Source organism: Bradysia coprophila, unplaced genomic scaffold, assembly GCF_014529535.1.
Source record: "Bradysia coprophila strain Holo2 unplaced genomic scaffold, BU_Bcop_v1 contig_350, whole genome shotgun sequence".
In the NCBI taxonomy this organism is placed as follows: domain Eukaryota; kingdom Metazoa; phylum Arthropoda; class Insecta; order Diptera; family Sciaridae; genus Bradysia; species Bradysia coprophila.
Genome location: NW_023503608.1, coordinates 2,291,867 through 2,307,781, shown reverse-complemented (window position 1 = coordinate 2,307,781; position 15,915 = coordinate 2,291,867). Strand labels below are relative to the sequence as shown.

General features: G+C 35.6%; 3 protein-coding genes across 4 annotated transcripts in view; 2 read left to right on the top strand and 1 right to left on the bottom strand.

Annotated features, from left to right (window-relative positions):
* Window positions 1–7,645, top strand: part of LOC119080007 (receptor-type tyrosine-protein phosphatase kappa) — a 127,683-nt gene extending 120,038 nt beyond the window's left edge. For both annotated transcript variants that reach the window (XM_037188183.1, XM_037188181.1), the window contains exons 18-21: window positions 6,964–7,058; window positions 7,123–7,258; window positions 7,328–7,434; window positions 7,504–7,645. In XM_037188183.1, the coding sequence (XP_037044078.1) occupies window positions 6,964–7,058; window positions 7,123–7,258; window positions 7,328–7,408 (312 nt within the window). In that variant the 3' untranslated portion in view covers window positions 7,409–7,434; window positions 7,504–7,645. The remainder of the gene's footprint in view (window positions 1–6,963; window positions 7,059–7,122; window positions 7,259–7,327; window positions 7,435–7,503) is intronic.
* LOC119080000 (double-stranded RNA-specific editase Adar-like) lies at window positions 3,134–6,629 on the bottom strand. The gene is made up of 5 exons (XM_037188172.1): window positions 6,040–6,629; window positions 5,282–5,975; window positions 4,861–5,164; window positions 3,830–4,793; window positions 3,134–3,768 (listed from the first exon to the last, which is right to left on the bottom strand). Exons 1-5 carry the CDS (start codon window positions 6,358–6,360, stop codon window positions 3,673–3,675), a joined length of 2,379 nt encoding a protein of 792 aa, XP_037044067.1. The 5' UTR covers window positions 6,361–6,629; the 3' UTR covers window positions 3,134–3,672.
* Window positions 7,504–15,531, top strand: LOC119079983. The gene is made up of 2 exons (XM_037188138.1): window positions 7,504–9,488; window positions 9,555–15,531. The coding sequence occupies exons 1-2, from the start codon at window positions 7,679–7,681 to the stop codon at window positions 11,762–11,764; spliced, it is 4,020 nt and encodes a 1,339-aa protein (XP_037044033.1). The 5' UTR covers window positions 7,504–7,678; the 3' UTR covers window positions 11,765–15,531.
* Window positions 15,532–15,915: the final 384 nt, after the last annotated feature.

Here is a 15,915-nt window from a genome sequence, read left to right as displayed (position 1 = left end):
TACTCATGCTTGAAGTGCGTTGATTGTATGAAATAATCTTGAGTGGCCGCAAAGAGAAGATCATAAAGATTGAAGAATTTCTTTTTTGATTTTAGTTGGAATTTTTAAATCCAATAATTAACGTTTCTTTTGACTTAATGTAGACATAGCAACGCGAGTTTGACATAAAATTCTCTGTTTTCGGGCCCTTTCAATCTCGCGTTGCTATGCGTATCTACAGTTATTACGATGAATCTCCATTAGCTGGTATCTTATGATAAACTAAACATAGTCTTATTGGCTGATACTGAGCTGCTTATTAAACGCATGTGACTGGATCGGTTTAATTTCTACACGTGTTATTTTAATCAATTGGTTATCTCATTCTTTCGTTTATGTTTTTACCATTTACATTTAGTGATACACATTTGAATAATGAGAATAATGATAAAAACAAATAACAGATTTAGTGACATAGGTAAAGTCAATACCCTCTCTAGCAACCAAACTTCGTTTTGACGCAGTCAAAATACCACCTTATTTTGACAAATTTGACATTTGAATTTTTTTGTAATGGAGTTGCCGTGCCGCGCTTTTTTAAAGCAATATCGACATCACACAAAAAATACAAATTTTAAACTTTCTTTTATTTTTGCACACCAAAATGACGAAGCAACACACACAAAAATACATCACAATCACAAATTATTCACTTTCGAACTCCGAAACGGTGACAGGAGACGTAATATTTTCAACATCGCTGCTCATACTTCATTTAATTATTAAATTAAATTTTAATTTAATTAATTTAATTTTTAAAAGTGTAAAATTTTCTATGTCAGATTACACTGTACAGTTTTACCACCTTAATTTTCCTAGTTTGGTTGCTAGAGATGGTATTGGTAAAGTTGTACTACGCTGGCTGTAGGCAAACTCGAATTATAGTTGATTTTCTTTCATTCTTGCTAAATTCATCCGGATGCTCAGTTCCACATTGCTAAAACAAATTCCGAATTCAGCTCATTGAATGGGCCCCATTGGCTCCTAAATATTTTAGTCCCAAACCCAAAAGTTGTATTTATCTGGAAGTGTTTCGAGTTACCAATTGAATCCATTTGTGTTGTCGTTGTCAGGTATGCATTGTAGCTGCATAATCTGTACCACATTTCATTGCCGAATACTTCGCTGACCTGATGCTAGGTCTCAATTTTCGACAAGTTTAAAGTTTTAGAGCTTGATCCTATTCGACACGTTTTCACGTCAACATTTTCCTCGGCTCTCAAAAGCCGTTCCTTTTCTTTCCAATTAATGGTCCAACTTCGTTCTTCAATTCATTTCACGTACAAAAGTTGTGAAAACATCTAAACTTACTTAATCAGCACAGAAATTACTTTTCAATGATTTTCATACTGGCAAAAGAGTTTTCCTTTCAAAATCAAACGACTATTGTTTCTAGCTAAATAACAATTTGTTTCGGATCAAAGTTATGAATGTATATGAATTTATGCATAGTCAGTCAAGCAACCATTCATCGTGTTATTCAAAAAAAAAGAAAGAAGAGAAAACAATAGCCCAATCGGCTCTTTCATACTGCAAAACATATTTTTCAAACCAACCAAATAATCCGTTACCCAAAATTAATTTTAAGACAATAAAAAGGACAAAGGAGTGTAATTAACGGCCCCCATGGCCTATAAAGCTGCGAATAATTTGTGTGCAACACTGTTTTCATTAAATAAATTTATGATAACTGGTTTGCCAAATGAAATAATTAATGAATCGTTTATTTAGTGCGGGGGGATAAATTAGAAACGCTTTTTTTTAATGAATTGCCGCGACCCATTTAAGGGATGAGAAGGCAATGAAAATGAAACATTATCAATTCATATCTAAATGTTAACTGACTGGGAGAGAAAGCGTTGTTGATTTTTAATTTCCGTTGGAGACCATGGAAGAATATGATTTGCGATGAACATTTTTGTGTTGAAAAACTTTTTCAGATTCAGATGAAAAAATTATGGAAAATCGAATTAAATATTCCAATTCGAATATAGACTAGACACCGATGCCAAAAAAGAAACTTACAATTTTTTTTTAAATTTGAATCTGCGAACATTTTTTCATGTTAAATGAACTGTTAACTCCATTCAAGTATATAATTTTACAATTCAGTAACCCCTTATTCTATTCATATCATATAACTTAGAGATTTAATTTCACTTCACAGAGAGAGCATCAACGTTACTTGCAATTATCTGGTACGAAATGTTAGACAGTTTTCTCATTTTTCAGGAACATCATTTATTCATTTGCACTCTATTCGCTTTTGTATTGTTCATATGACCGAGACTAAAATATTCCCGATTCTCACCATTTCATCCATTGAAATTTTTTCCCCTTGGTGGTCTAGCCAATTCAATTGTTTTAAACATTTAATTTGATCTTTGAAATACAGTTTCGTGACCTCGTTGTAAGGGCAATGAATTTCTGGATCTGTTCGTCTACACGCTTCTGGACGGCTGTGTAATTAGACAATTAATTTGCGTCACAGTTGATTTCTTTAAATAGTTTTTTAAATTAGAATTTTATTTCGGTTTTCCATATCGTTTGTACGTTAACCAATTACCGGCGCCTCCAACGCGACCCAATGAACATTTTTGTTTTAACAAAAAAAAAAGATTTACCAACATACCAATTAAATATTTTAAATAGGAGATTCATAAACTGAAATTTCAATTTATTTAGCACCTCAACTGAAAATTGAATTCTGTGCAGCGTGAATTTATAAATATCATAGTCCCGTACGGGGTGCGGAGGTTAGAGAGTTCACATTTGGAAATGTGGTTAGATTTTCTGGTGTCTCAATTAGCGAAAAGAAGAAGACACTGTCAATCGCTAATTATTCTCAATTAACTTTCTTCATTGTGATAACGTAAAAGAATAAGAAAAAATCGTTACACATTTTTAGATTTATAGATTAAAAAGAGGAGGACCAGTTCTATTTTGTCAACATTAGAACTGCTATTCACTTTATTCAAATTAATAAAGATTCGATCGTAAAACCGATTGTTAACGCAAATCTGTGTCACTAGTATTGTCACCTATCAGTCAAATGACTCTCAAGCATTGCTAAAGATCTACAGAAGAAAGTTTCAGAAAGGCTTAAAATGAAGGGAAGCCTCATAGAGACGTTGTGGCTACATCGTTCATTATTTACTAAATATGTAGCTGCGTCCTGCGTTCTTTCGTTTTTGACATATTCTTTGGACTGGGACAAAAGAATGATCTTTCAGATAATTTATACGACATGGTTATCATGCTCATATATACGTACGGGTCGCGTACTGTCCTCAAATGTATAATTTTAACTTGATGAAATTTGCTGAATTCGCAATTGTGTTCTCTGCCATATTATTTTACCATAATAAGCAGAATATCTATCTTACAATGGCATATAAATTGATACAAGTGTGTAGGTAGATGTGTTGCAATTATTTTTACCGACAAAAAAGCCACCAGCGAATTACGACAATTTTCCCCGTTCCATCATAATCGCTCCAGTATACCTCAACTGCTAATTTATTTTATTTGAATAGGAGTTTGAGGCTTCGGTGTTTTTTGTTGGTAAATATGTTTGTTTGTTTGTTTTTATTTTGTTTGTATAAGATTCACTGAACAAATTAAGCGAATTGTTTAAATTGTAAAGTTGTCCAAATTACGTTGCCGTTTTTGTACCCATTTGCCCAGGCCATTATTCTCGAATATTTGATACAATGTGGACTTCGTCATCTGCCAAAAGATCCGAACAATTAAAATTGACATGAAATAATTTGGAATTTTCGAATCATACCTGATAATCGGATGCCTTACGTTTCGCATCGGAATACACACTCTCTTCTGGATGGTTCAACTTCCTGGCAATTTTGTTAAATTCGTTGAAAAATGCCCGTTTCGATATCCTCGAGTATCGCTTTGTTTTATCTTTCCCCATTGTGCAGCCGGAAGTGGATTCCAGTATTTCCACATCGTGTCCTTGTACGTTCCAATTTGCACTATGATTCGGAGAAAATATCGCTGATTTCGCCTTTGTAGCAGTCACTTTCATTAACTCCGGTTGGACGATGTTAAAGCCTTTCGGCAAGTTGACGGCATCAGATTCAATACGACCGTACAGTGCCCTTTTCATGTGTTTCGGGTCGAACTTCTCTCCGAATATCATTGATGTCAAGTAAATCGGTTCAATCAATTCGGACAATATAGCGCCCTGAACGCCCAGCACATTCCAGCGTAACAATTTCGCAGAGCATGACATATTTACATTGGGAATATTTTTTGATGACATTGCATCCTTGGCAACAGTTAATGCACACTGACCCTTCGTTCTCAGTTGACCCTCTGGGATGATACCGTTGACAGTTTCTTTACCATTTGTATGACTATGAACTCTAGCATCACCGCACGGAGCCGTACTGACATACAAATGGAATTTAATACCGGCCTTCAATCGAAACTTTTCGATCGCATCAGTTTTTTCGAAAATATTGTTCGATGGATTGCTAGCAACGTGACTGATTTGGTTATAGATGTATCGTATGAATCCCCGTCTAGCAACCACTTCAGCATGTGTGTCATGAACGGCATTGCCGTTCGAATTAAGATTCTTTTCGTATAAAAATTTCGAGCCTGTGCCGATCGAGATGACTTTGAGACTGTTGCGATCATTGTCCACTGATTTTACAATGCCAGCAATAACTTTGTAGCCCAAATATTGAGAAGTGCTGCTCATAATATTCTTGTATTTATCAAGAATCAGACTGAAAACAATGGGAAATGATTTTGAGTTGAAATTCAAACATTTTATAGATTGAAAACGAGTGTTACCATTCGATCATATCTCCAAATTTGTCATTTGCGTTAATAGATAATTCCGTGATGACTGCGGGCTGATCATAAGCAATACCAAATATACTTTTCAGAATTACTTTCACACTTTGTAACCTAGCTGCATTCAGACTGGAACCTATTCCGTAAAATGATTGTCCCTCGATTTTTGCAATACATTTGTGATCTCCACTTGGAAGGTTTAGAAAGCTGTATTTTACGCCCTCAATAATGTCGTTGAGCAGCTCCAGTGGCATTTTGTCGTGGAGAATTTGATTTTTTGCAGCTAGTCTCTTCTGAACATCTGAAATTTTACGAAATTGTTTTTCTAACGCTGGCGAATTTTGAGTATTTAAAAAGCGGTTAAACCATCTCTATTAAGGCATATGAACAGTTGAGTGTATGTTCACTGCTTACTTACTCGTGAGTCTCCTCATCCAAATTGTATATTTGGGTAACAGCTTAAGTACTTCCTCTGGTCTATTCACTTCTTCAATGACCAGGTTGGCTGCTTTAACCACACAATTGACAGGAAAGTGATTTTTGGTATTGTTAAAGTCGATTATTTCAGGGGTCTTGTGGTTGACATCAATGTGCGTCTGTTCTGCTTTAAGATCGTTATTGTCTGGAAGGCTACTTTTGGTAGCAGGATCGTCGATATTGTTGCATACAATTTCAGTTGTCTTATGGTTGATATCAGTGTGCGTCTGTTGTGCTTTAATTAATTGCTGCAGATAATAATTTTCGACAGCAGTAACCTGGACATTGTTACGTACAATTTCCGTTGTCTTATTATTGATATCAGTGCGCCTCTGTTGTGCTTTAAGATCATTATTGTCTGGAAGGCTACCTTTGGTAGCAGGAACATCGATATTGTTACAGTCGATTATTTTAGTTGTCTTGTGGTTGATATCAGGGTGCGTCTTTGGCGCTTTAAAAGCATGAGTCTCTGGAAGACTATTTTTGTTAGCGAGAGTATCGCTATGGTTACAGTTGATTATTTCAGTCGTGTTGTGGTTGATGTCAGTGTGCTTCTGCTGTTTTTCAAACAACAACTCATACAAACCAACCACTTTTAATTCATTCGCTAAACGAATGAAATCATCATCGATGTCCTGCAAATATCAATTGAAAGTTGCACCCACGACTCGTAAAATATAGATAATATCTTCGTCTTACCTTATCACTCAGATCGTCCCTCAGTTTACCATAATAAATGTAATCTACCATTCGCTGCACATTCATCGATTTGTAGGTCGCCAAGAGTAGGACCAGTTCTGTTTTGTTAACATCAGAGCTGCTATTGGCTTTATTCAAATTCATAAAGATGCGATCGAAAAACGGACTACATGCTGATAACACGAATCTATGACACTTAACACTTGCACCATCGTCACCTATCAGCGTCACATCAGACGTAGAACTCATCTCAAGTAGTTTGTTAAATATATTTCGACAATTGTTCACATAAAACCGCTCCAACATGTTTGGTGGTTCCATGATGACTGATGGTTCACAAAAATAATTTTAATCTACACTTTTGCTTGAAGCCTAATCGGTAAATGCAGGCGAAGAAGGTATACACAAAGTTCATTTGTTCATTTAACATTTCTTTTTCTCTTCATGTTCTGCATTAACAACAGTTATTGTCTGCTGTTACATACGTTACACTTAAGAACGCAGGTACAAACGAATATTTTACTCAAAGAAAACAGAATTACTCATCATATACTTTGCACTGTCTAACAACAGCGTTGTATATGTATACACATAGCGTTTCTTCTTATCTTCTTTTACATGCATTCTTCGTTCATTCATGTCTTGAATGACTTATGTATAAGTCGGAAAGCAATTTTTACAGAGAACGTCTTGGGGAATTCCCGAAATAAAAATGTTTTTGAGATGTTCGTTCCATGACTTTATTAGCTTAAAAGATGTCGGAGCGTTCACTTTTCTTAGTGGAAATTAGGTGTCATATCTTGAATCATTTAGGAAATACTAAAACGACGGGATCTTTTTGATTTTATAGTAGATTGTCTCTCTAAAACAAATTCCAATTCAAAATTCACATCAACTACCATTTATTCTTCCATTTTCAATCAGGTTCCAACATCAACAAACTCACTGGTGGCTCTGATGAACATGGTCGAGCAATGGCGAGCCAAGACCGATTATGGTCCAGTGTGCGTCGTATCACCGTAAGTTTTAAAACTCGTCCGAACTAAACTTCCCAATTTATTACGATTTCAATGTTCGTTACAGTGATGGTCGTAGCCGGGCTGGTGTGTATTGCGCAGCCAATGCTTGCATAGAGCAGGTCATTCAACATGGTGAAGTGGATATTTTCCAGGCTGTTAAGACCGTTAGACGTCATAGGCCACAGTTGGTAGAAAACATGGTAGGAAGAATTTTAGAAAGGTTGAGAAATTTCGCTCCAGATTTCAACGAAAATATGTTCCTTTTCCAGATGGAATACAAATACTGTTACGATTTGGTGCTACATTATGTCCTACATTATTTAAATAAGGATTTGAAGGAGAAAAAGTGAGAAAGCGAATTACACGACGACTTGTGGTACGAAACAGAATTGAAAAGCGCTAAGAGACCACTAATCGAGTAACCCCATTTTCCATATTGTTTCAGGTTCATTGAATTTGGAAGAGGAAAAGTGATACCATTAACTCCAGACTCGTCCACCGATCTTCCAAATGAAATATGTAACACAGGTAAAATTGTCGTGAAGAAACGTATACCAAAAATTGAGAAAGGCGACAGCATTCAACTATCGGATAATGCTCTGCGCTCTGCAAACGGTAAAATGATGCAGAGAAAGAAGAAAGGACGCTTGTACAGTTTAGGTGGAAATGAACCGATGAAAAAACCACGTGGACGATTAGATAGACTTAAAACGGTCGGAACATTTGATTTGGGTACTGAAATGTCGGTGCTTAGTGAAGTAGCTAGAAATTTAAATGAAAAAATAATTAGTGGTGATATTGATATGGCTGGTAGTAGTAGTGCTGCTGGCGGTCTTGGTGCTCACAGACGATTGAGTACCATTCCGGCCGTATCATCGAATGATCTACAAGGACTAAGTACGCCTAAATGCGGACGCAGGGAAATTCAAGAAAGCAATAGTAGTCACAGTAGTCACTCTAGCAAACGCAACGTTAGTAAACTAGATGGTAGTAGAACAATTGTATATTTTGACCAACATATAAGTGACTTAAACAATAGAAAACTCAAATTTAACAACAGCAACTTGAGCCACACAAAAATGCAGCATTCAGCTGACGATTGTCTGGACAAATCCAAGCCAAGTCCAAACAATCAAAAATCTCGAAGCTTAAGCTCAAGTTCGTGCTTAACCAAAACATCCGATAGGGAACGTACAGCTCAAATTAATGCATTAAACAGCAATCGAATCAACAACAAGTCATCATCGAAAGTTGACGAAAACATGGTGTTCATCAGCATAAAAGATTCCAATAAAATTCCATCAATTGATTCGCCCGACGATAAAGCCAGTAAAGAAATGGAACACACGTCGACTGATTCGAACAAAATCGAGCTGGATATGCGCAGTGCTGAGGATATAAATAAAATTGACGACGAGGTAACATTCAAAAATCGCCCCAGAAAGCCGATGCTCCGGAAATCACAAAGAATCGTTCGAACGGACTCGGAAATATTCGACGAGAACATCATCTGTCGCAACGAGATCGTACTACAAACGAACCGGGACATTCAAATTCACAAAGAGCCCGAGTATTATTTCAACAGTGAATCGGCATCCACGACACATGGCAGTCGCATTGCTTCGAGTGATATTGAAGACAATATTTGCTCGCCGAAGGACTTACAGAAATCGACCGACGACAGTTCACGCAATCTATCCACCGACGAATTGGACACAGTCTTTTCGGATACAACCGATTTGGAGCGATTGGATCGAGAGTACAGGGAATTAGCGCGATCCAATCTGCAACGAGAGTATAAAAGCGATGGCGACAGTTTGGATGAAGTGGGCAAGAAGCGAAACGAGTATCTCAAGTGGAAAAATCAAAGTTTCGAAAATGATTTCGAGCTGTACAATGACAATATGAATCCGAATTCTGGTGCTGCGTGTAGTCAACTGCCATCGACAACTAATACCAGTGAAAATAGCAGCGCCCGATGTACAGCTGAAAGGAAATGTCCTACACGCGATTACGACAGATATACTCCGTCGCGAACTTGTTCGCCAAAGGAGAGTGACAACAGTACGCTAACCAGTCCTATTCGAGCTCCGTCAGCGTGTACCGAAAAATCGTCAACGAATTCGATTGAAAATGTTCGTCCCACAAAGCTGGAAATCGCTCAAAATCCACCAGCTAAAGAAGGTACAATTACCAGTCTGTTCGAGAAACGGTTCGGAAAAATCAAAAAAATCAACAAATTGCTGAAATGTAAGCGATTCAGTGCGTCGGCTCTGTACGATAAGAAGAAGACTGTCGACATTGAACTGAAAAATAATCCACAAAAGGTGGATAAACCGTCCAAAGCGAAGAGTTGCAGTCCTCCCAAGACAACCGATTCAAAGAATTCGATACATGCGTCGAAATTGTCTCTGTTCCATCCAAAATCAGGTAAGTCGTCCATATTTTCTATACGAAAATCACCAATGTTCTCAAATGCATCGCATTCAAACACAGAACTGAACACAACCAGTTCCAGTCGCACGAAATTAAACGAACTATCCAAGTCGAATTTCGAAATAAACAACTTCAAGTCGAGTCCATCGAGATTCAGCACCAAGAGATCGGTAAAGGATAGTAAGAATAACAGCACCGCTTGCCTGTACAAAGAACAAAAACATTCGCCTCTATCTGAAGAATTCTATAATAAAACCGGAAGCGTTCGTCTAAGCGCCATGGAATTGTACGAAAAATTCTGCTCAGAAGACTTTGGGGGCCTGTACAAACATGAGAATGGAAAGAATACCGATGAGTCGTGCGGCGGATATAGAAATTGGCATGAATATCGTTTGGGCCACAAAGGCCTTGGAGCAGTTAAGAAATATGCACGAGGGAAGAATGCCCGACTGCTGCGCCAAAAGAGTGAACCAAAATTCTCATTTCGCGATGGCAGTGAGTCGCGCGGTGACATACCATATTTTCCAGAAGAGGAGTACGAGGACATTTATGAAGAAAATGCCAATGACGAATGCAATGAACAAGAAGAGGAAACCGACGAGTATGAAGATGGTGAATACGAGGATGAAGAAGGTGATTATTATGAGGACGAATGTGAAGAAGAGCAGGAAGAAGAAGAGGAAGAAGATATCGACGAACAAGAAGAAGTGAAGAATGTGGACGATTTGCAACGGACATATATGTCGGAAATCGATGCTGAAGAAGACATTGATGAAGAGTACGAAGCCAAGGCATATCATTCAGAGATTGAAGATAGAGGCGACATGGATTTGAATATTGGTGCTGATTCGGACGTCGATGAAATATTCCTAATGCCAGCACCGAAAGTAGATAGATACGACGAGTATGGCTTCGAAAACAAGCAATTCACATTGGAGCAGTCACTACTAAATCGTTCCAACGGAATCGAATGCAATTTGAATGAGCTCAGCGAGAGCTGTGTCGATAGCAATTTTCTGAACATGAGTGCTCATGATCGCAGAGAAATTGTGTCGTTCGGTAGCGACGAAATCTTGACAATCTACAAAATATGTTCGAAAGACGATATCCTCAATATGAAAGATGAAAAAATCCATAAAACCGTTTCAGCCCAGGAATGTCTGAATACGGCTTCGATGGCACTGGAACGTGCTGTTAATGAGTACATAAAAAGTGCTCCACCTGACATTGAAGTCGATTTGGAACCGAGTATATACAAAACCGATGTTATCGCACGGTCCGAGTCGTTCGAATTATTAAGTAGTTCGAGTGGCACAATTCGCTCGGGAAGCACATTGACGGAATACGCTTTCGATACGGTCAGAAATTTGAATTTGGACAGTTGTAGTACGTCAAAATTGAGCTTATCGTTGAAGAGTGAAATTTTCGATGATTTCACTTTAACACCTGATGAACCGAAGGTCCTTGTTAATTGCGAATTTGAAGATTTTACGCTAACACCAGAAGGGTCATTCAGTGAAACGGCATCTGATGCCAATAACTCAACAGTTCACGGCGAAACTTTAATTCAGAAAATGAATAATGATTCGGTGGACAGTGAAGATCCGACAAGAAAAGATGAATCGATCACTAGTAACGAGGTGATGATGATTGTGGACAAATTTTTAGCAAACGAAAAACTGTTATACGAACGATGCAACGACTATCTTCCATCGACATCGACCACCAATGCGGAACATGAAAATGTTGCTAGTCCAGCGTTTCTATCGAACCAAAATCAAAGTCCTGGTGCAAGTGATTCGCAACGACATCAGTCATTCTCCTCAACTGACACTGAAAAATTCAGCATCGTCGATCTGGACGATGAATCCGCAAAAAATGCCGTTTCTGATTTCACATCGGAAATAACAAAAGAATTCGATTTGCTATTTTCGCGAGCTCAACTAGAGATCGACGAGAATTTGATGGTCGAAGAAGACACGGAGCCGGCCAATGATTCGCAATTAACCACTCACGATCGATCGTCTCCGCAACGGATACCATCGCGTTATTCGATGCAAAGACTGGAACCGTATTTCGTAGCTGAATCGGAAAAGGCGATAACAATCCAGTCGCTCAGCCACAGTCCGTCGACCCAAAATGAATATTGTAAAGTGTTAGATGTGCACGACGGTTCGTTCATTCATAAACGAGTTATATCAAAATTAAAGAAAAATCGAAGTCAATCGTTAGGCAATTTAAGTAATAAAACTCGGTGTTTTCCACTGTAACAGTAAATCCTTTCGTTATGTTGTGCAATCGTATATATGCAATCGCAAGACAGATGACATGGAATCGCCTGTCCCGTAATTTTAGAATTTATAAAAACAAAATATTTTGGCTTATTGAAGCTGATAACTTGGAAAAGTTTTAACATTCAGTGCGATAAATAGTACGATAAATCTGTTGAATGAGAAAATTACAAGAATTTTTAGTCACAAGAGCCCTAGAGTTACATTCACAATTTCGACGCATTTTAAATTAGAAAGATTTACATCAGTTACAGATCTCTGCCATCTGTCCAAAGGTTGCGATCTAAGATTTTCGTTCAATGAAAATAGTAAAAATAAATTGTAAAAATGTTCATGTAGAAGGATTGTGTATGCATGTCAAAATGTCGAAATGTTATAACAAACCCTGTAACAAGCATCCAATATTCTTCTTTACATTTAAAAGACCAATTCCATCAAATAAAATATTTTTGTATTAAAATCCACGTACAGTCAGCAAGCTTTTTATCGGGTTACGCATCTTCTATTTCCGTTCCAAGAAAATTGATCGAAGGAATGTTTCTGGACACCATGAGTGTCAACACATCATTCGATCGTGTACTGTTTACCACATTGCCTTATAATCAATGTTTTCGGTCTGATTTTCAGACATTTACTATTTTCATATGAAAATTCATACACGAACAGCATGTAACATACTAGCTAAACACACGGGTACACGTTAGTTTTAACAATGAAATTTCTCAACAGCAAAATCTACTTCTTGAATACGGTCTCCGAGTGTCCGAGTTCTAGACCAATTGGAACAAAAGGTAAACCAGATGTTTAACCAGATAAACTTTGCTCACTGTAATATATTTTATCATTGTTAATCCCAAATTTGTTATTTAGTTAGTCAAGAGTCTTAGAATGTTAGCTTTGATAATAAAGGATAATTTATGGAACAAATGAAAAAAATATTTTGTTAAAATGATTTCAATGAAACTAAAAAAAAATGAATAAAATTCTTACCTCGATGATATATAATGCCAGTGTCTGATTAAAAGAAAATAATTTTTTAAAGATAATTGAAAAGGTCCGAAATCATATTCAAACATTTTATAGTTTGAGATGGTATAATGCAGGAAAATAAACTAGAAAGGATATCAGTCCCTTCAATCTCCCGATATCCTTTCGTATTGAAAACTGAACATTGTCTTTCAGAAAGCTTCTTTTTGTAACTGTTAGATTTATATCACACGTAAAGAAAAATATGAATGGAAGATACAGTTCCTTAAATAATTGAAATTCCTATTAATACTAACTGCAGGCATCGTACGAAAAACATTAAAATAAAAATCGAAATTCGCTAAAATATTTCCATCTCAAAATTTTATGGTCATTGCCGTTTTGTAACGTGTAGGCTCGTGCTCGTCAATGACTTAACGTCCCAAATGTACTTTAGAAATCCTGTTGATCTTTCAAAAAGGACAAACATATCAGCAGTTCTACTATCGGATCTATTACTTCATTTTTGATATAACAAAAAAAATCAGAAGATTCATTTCAAATCTTTTACCACATTTGTTCTGAACTTGCATCGCTTCATTTATCGCTATAAACGATATCGTCCATCGTGACCAGAAGAACTTTATGGTCATACTGACCTTTAAATTTTGGTTAGTACGTCGCTACGTGATACACCAGTGGACAACTGAAACTTTTGAACGTAGGAATTCTCTATGTTTGCCATTGAACTCATCATTAAAATCTTTGACAGAATTCTACATTTCAAGGAGTGAAATACATGCCATACAAATTAGACGTGAAAATTAATATAGGCGAGCACGTATGATGTCTGTGACTGAGCTTTTCCTTATTTTGCAAAACCTACAAAAAAATCTGACAATTTTGCATGTGTCTAAAAACTATAACTAAATTGATACTTCCAACCCCTTGACCAAAAGCATAACTTTTTACTGCACGACGTCTTTATGTGTTACATCCTTCGAATATTTATATGGATGTATCCAACGTAGAAACAGATGAACGGATAATTTTGTATGTTTGTAAACGTGAGGTGTATTTTTGAAAATTGTAAAAATAAATTTAAGTAAAGTGTGAAACCAAACCGAATTCTTTGCTGAACGTATTTCTTCTTAATAAAGTGACCGATTAAAAATTCCATATTTTTTAATAGAAATTTTGTGAAATAAATTTTTGTACAAAAACAGAGATGTTTCTAATATTTGCTGTAACATTTTCTAAAAGCTATACCTATATGTAAATGGATGGACTCCCATTTAAAATAAAAGCCATTTTGAGTTTTACGATAACAATCTAATTATATATAACACGTGCACTATTTGACATAATTTAAACCGAACCTTTTTGTTTAGCCCTTAGCAGACGGCTGCTATGTCATCTTTTATCGACAGTATTCAACTTGATTGTATGAAATTGTATTAGTAAAACTAATGAAGTACTAGATTTTGTAGATAAAATTATTGTTGAAATTATGTACTTGCCGTCTCTAAAAGAGTAAGACCAGAAGCTACTTTTACAATCCTCCAATGAAGAGTAACTGCAGGAAATAAAGGAAATAATTTTTTTTAGGAGAGTAGAACATTGCCCTAGGCACCAGTAAATGTCGAGAACAGCTAGACTAGAAAGTAGGAACTTCGAATATTACTAGTTTTGCATCACCAAGGGCAGAGAAAATGCACAAGTACATTGTATATCAGGTCTTACCTCTTCAATAACATGATATGATAATGATAATAATGTATAACAGAAAATGAAGATGAGTTGAAGAATGAATTTATTTATTTCTTGATGTTGTAAAGCTAGTTTCATTTAACCTTTTAAATTCGATATAGTCAACGGAAGTGTGAAGCGAACGTAGAAGAATACAAGAAGGTGAAATTCAACGCCATATAAAATTGGGCTGGTATATCTAAAAGGGAAAGCTTAATAAAAAAAAACCTTCGGACAACATCCTAACGTTTAGTCTCTTTTCAACTAATAATTAAAAAAGAAATCCATTTTCTCTCCGTGCGTTGATATAATTAAATTAAGCTTCTTAAACGTTTTGTCCCAACTCCCAATTAATGAATGTTCGTTTATTGAATTTTAAATGTTTTTGTATACAACAAAAGTGATAAAAATCTTTAAAACTTTGATGGACAGAATACGGAAGTCGAAGTATTGGTCCGCATAGTATCGATTGAATATTCATTCGATTTTCATTGTCTCCATAAAATTTATTGTTTGTATGAAATAAGATATATATAAACGGACATCAAACGTTTTTTTTAATATGTCAACAACAGGAGCGCCGAACATATAAAATTATTGTAACCATTTTTAATAAAATGTATATTATCTTAAGCAAGACCGAATTTTTATAAATATTTTTCATTTTGATTTTTCGATTGCAAATTGCTCATATAATATTTAACTAAATAAACAAGAAAAAATGACCAATCTATTGACTATGATCAAGCCATCCATTTTTACTATTTATTGATTTTCTTAGTCAATGCAAAACGTTTGTAATTATTTACACGCAAGGCACTTTCTCACCCAGCAATACATTTTACTGCGTGATTTCTAGACACCTTAATTAGTTTTTAAAAAAAAGAAAAGAAATGAAGAAAACAAAAAACAATTGAAGTTAACCAAAAACAAGCCAAACTATTATACTAACTAAAATGAAATTTAGACGTAAGATATAAATAAATTATTGAGAAAGAATGCAGCAGAAGATGATGAAGAAATATTTAAAAAAGAAATATTAAAATTAAAAACCAAAAAAATATTTAAAATTATTAAATGTACTTGTTATTAAATCATCAAATTATGTTTCAATAAAATTATACATGTTTTACGTGGATGAAATAAATAAATTTGAATATAAAAATTATTGTAATAACTTCGTAAAAGTAAAAAAATAAAAATAAAATAAAAATAATGAAATGGGTCGAATATCTCTGAGATGTAAATTTAATTTATAAAACAGAAAAAATAAACAAAAAATAATTTATAAATGTTAGACTGTAATAAATTTATGAATGTAGAGTGCCTTTCCGTAAAAAATAAATGAAAAATTGAAATCTATCTTTTTTGATTACACACTGAACAGGCTCCCCCCAAAAAACGTCTAGTCTTAC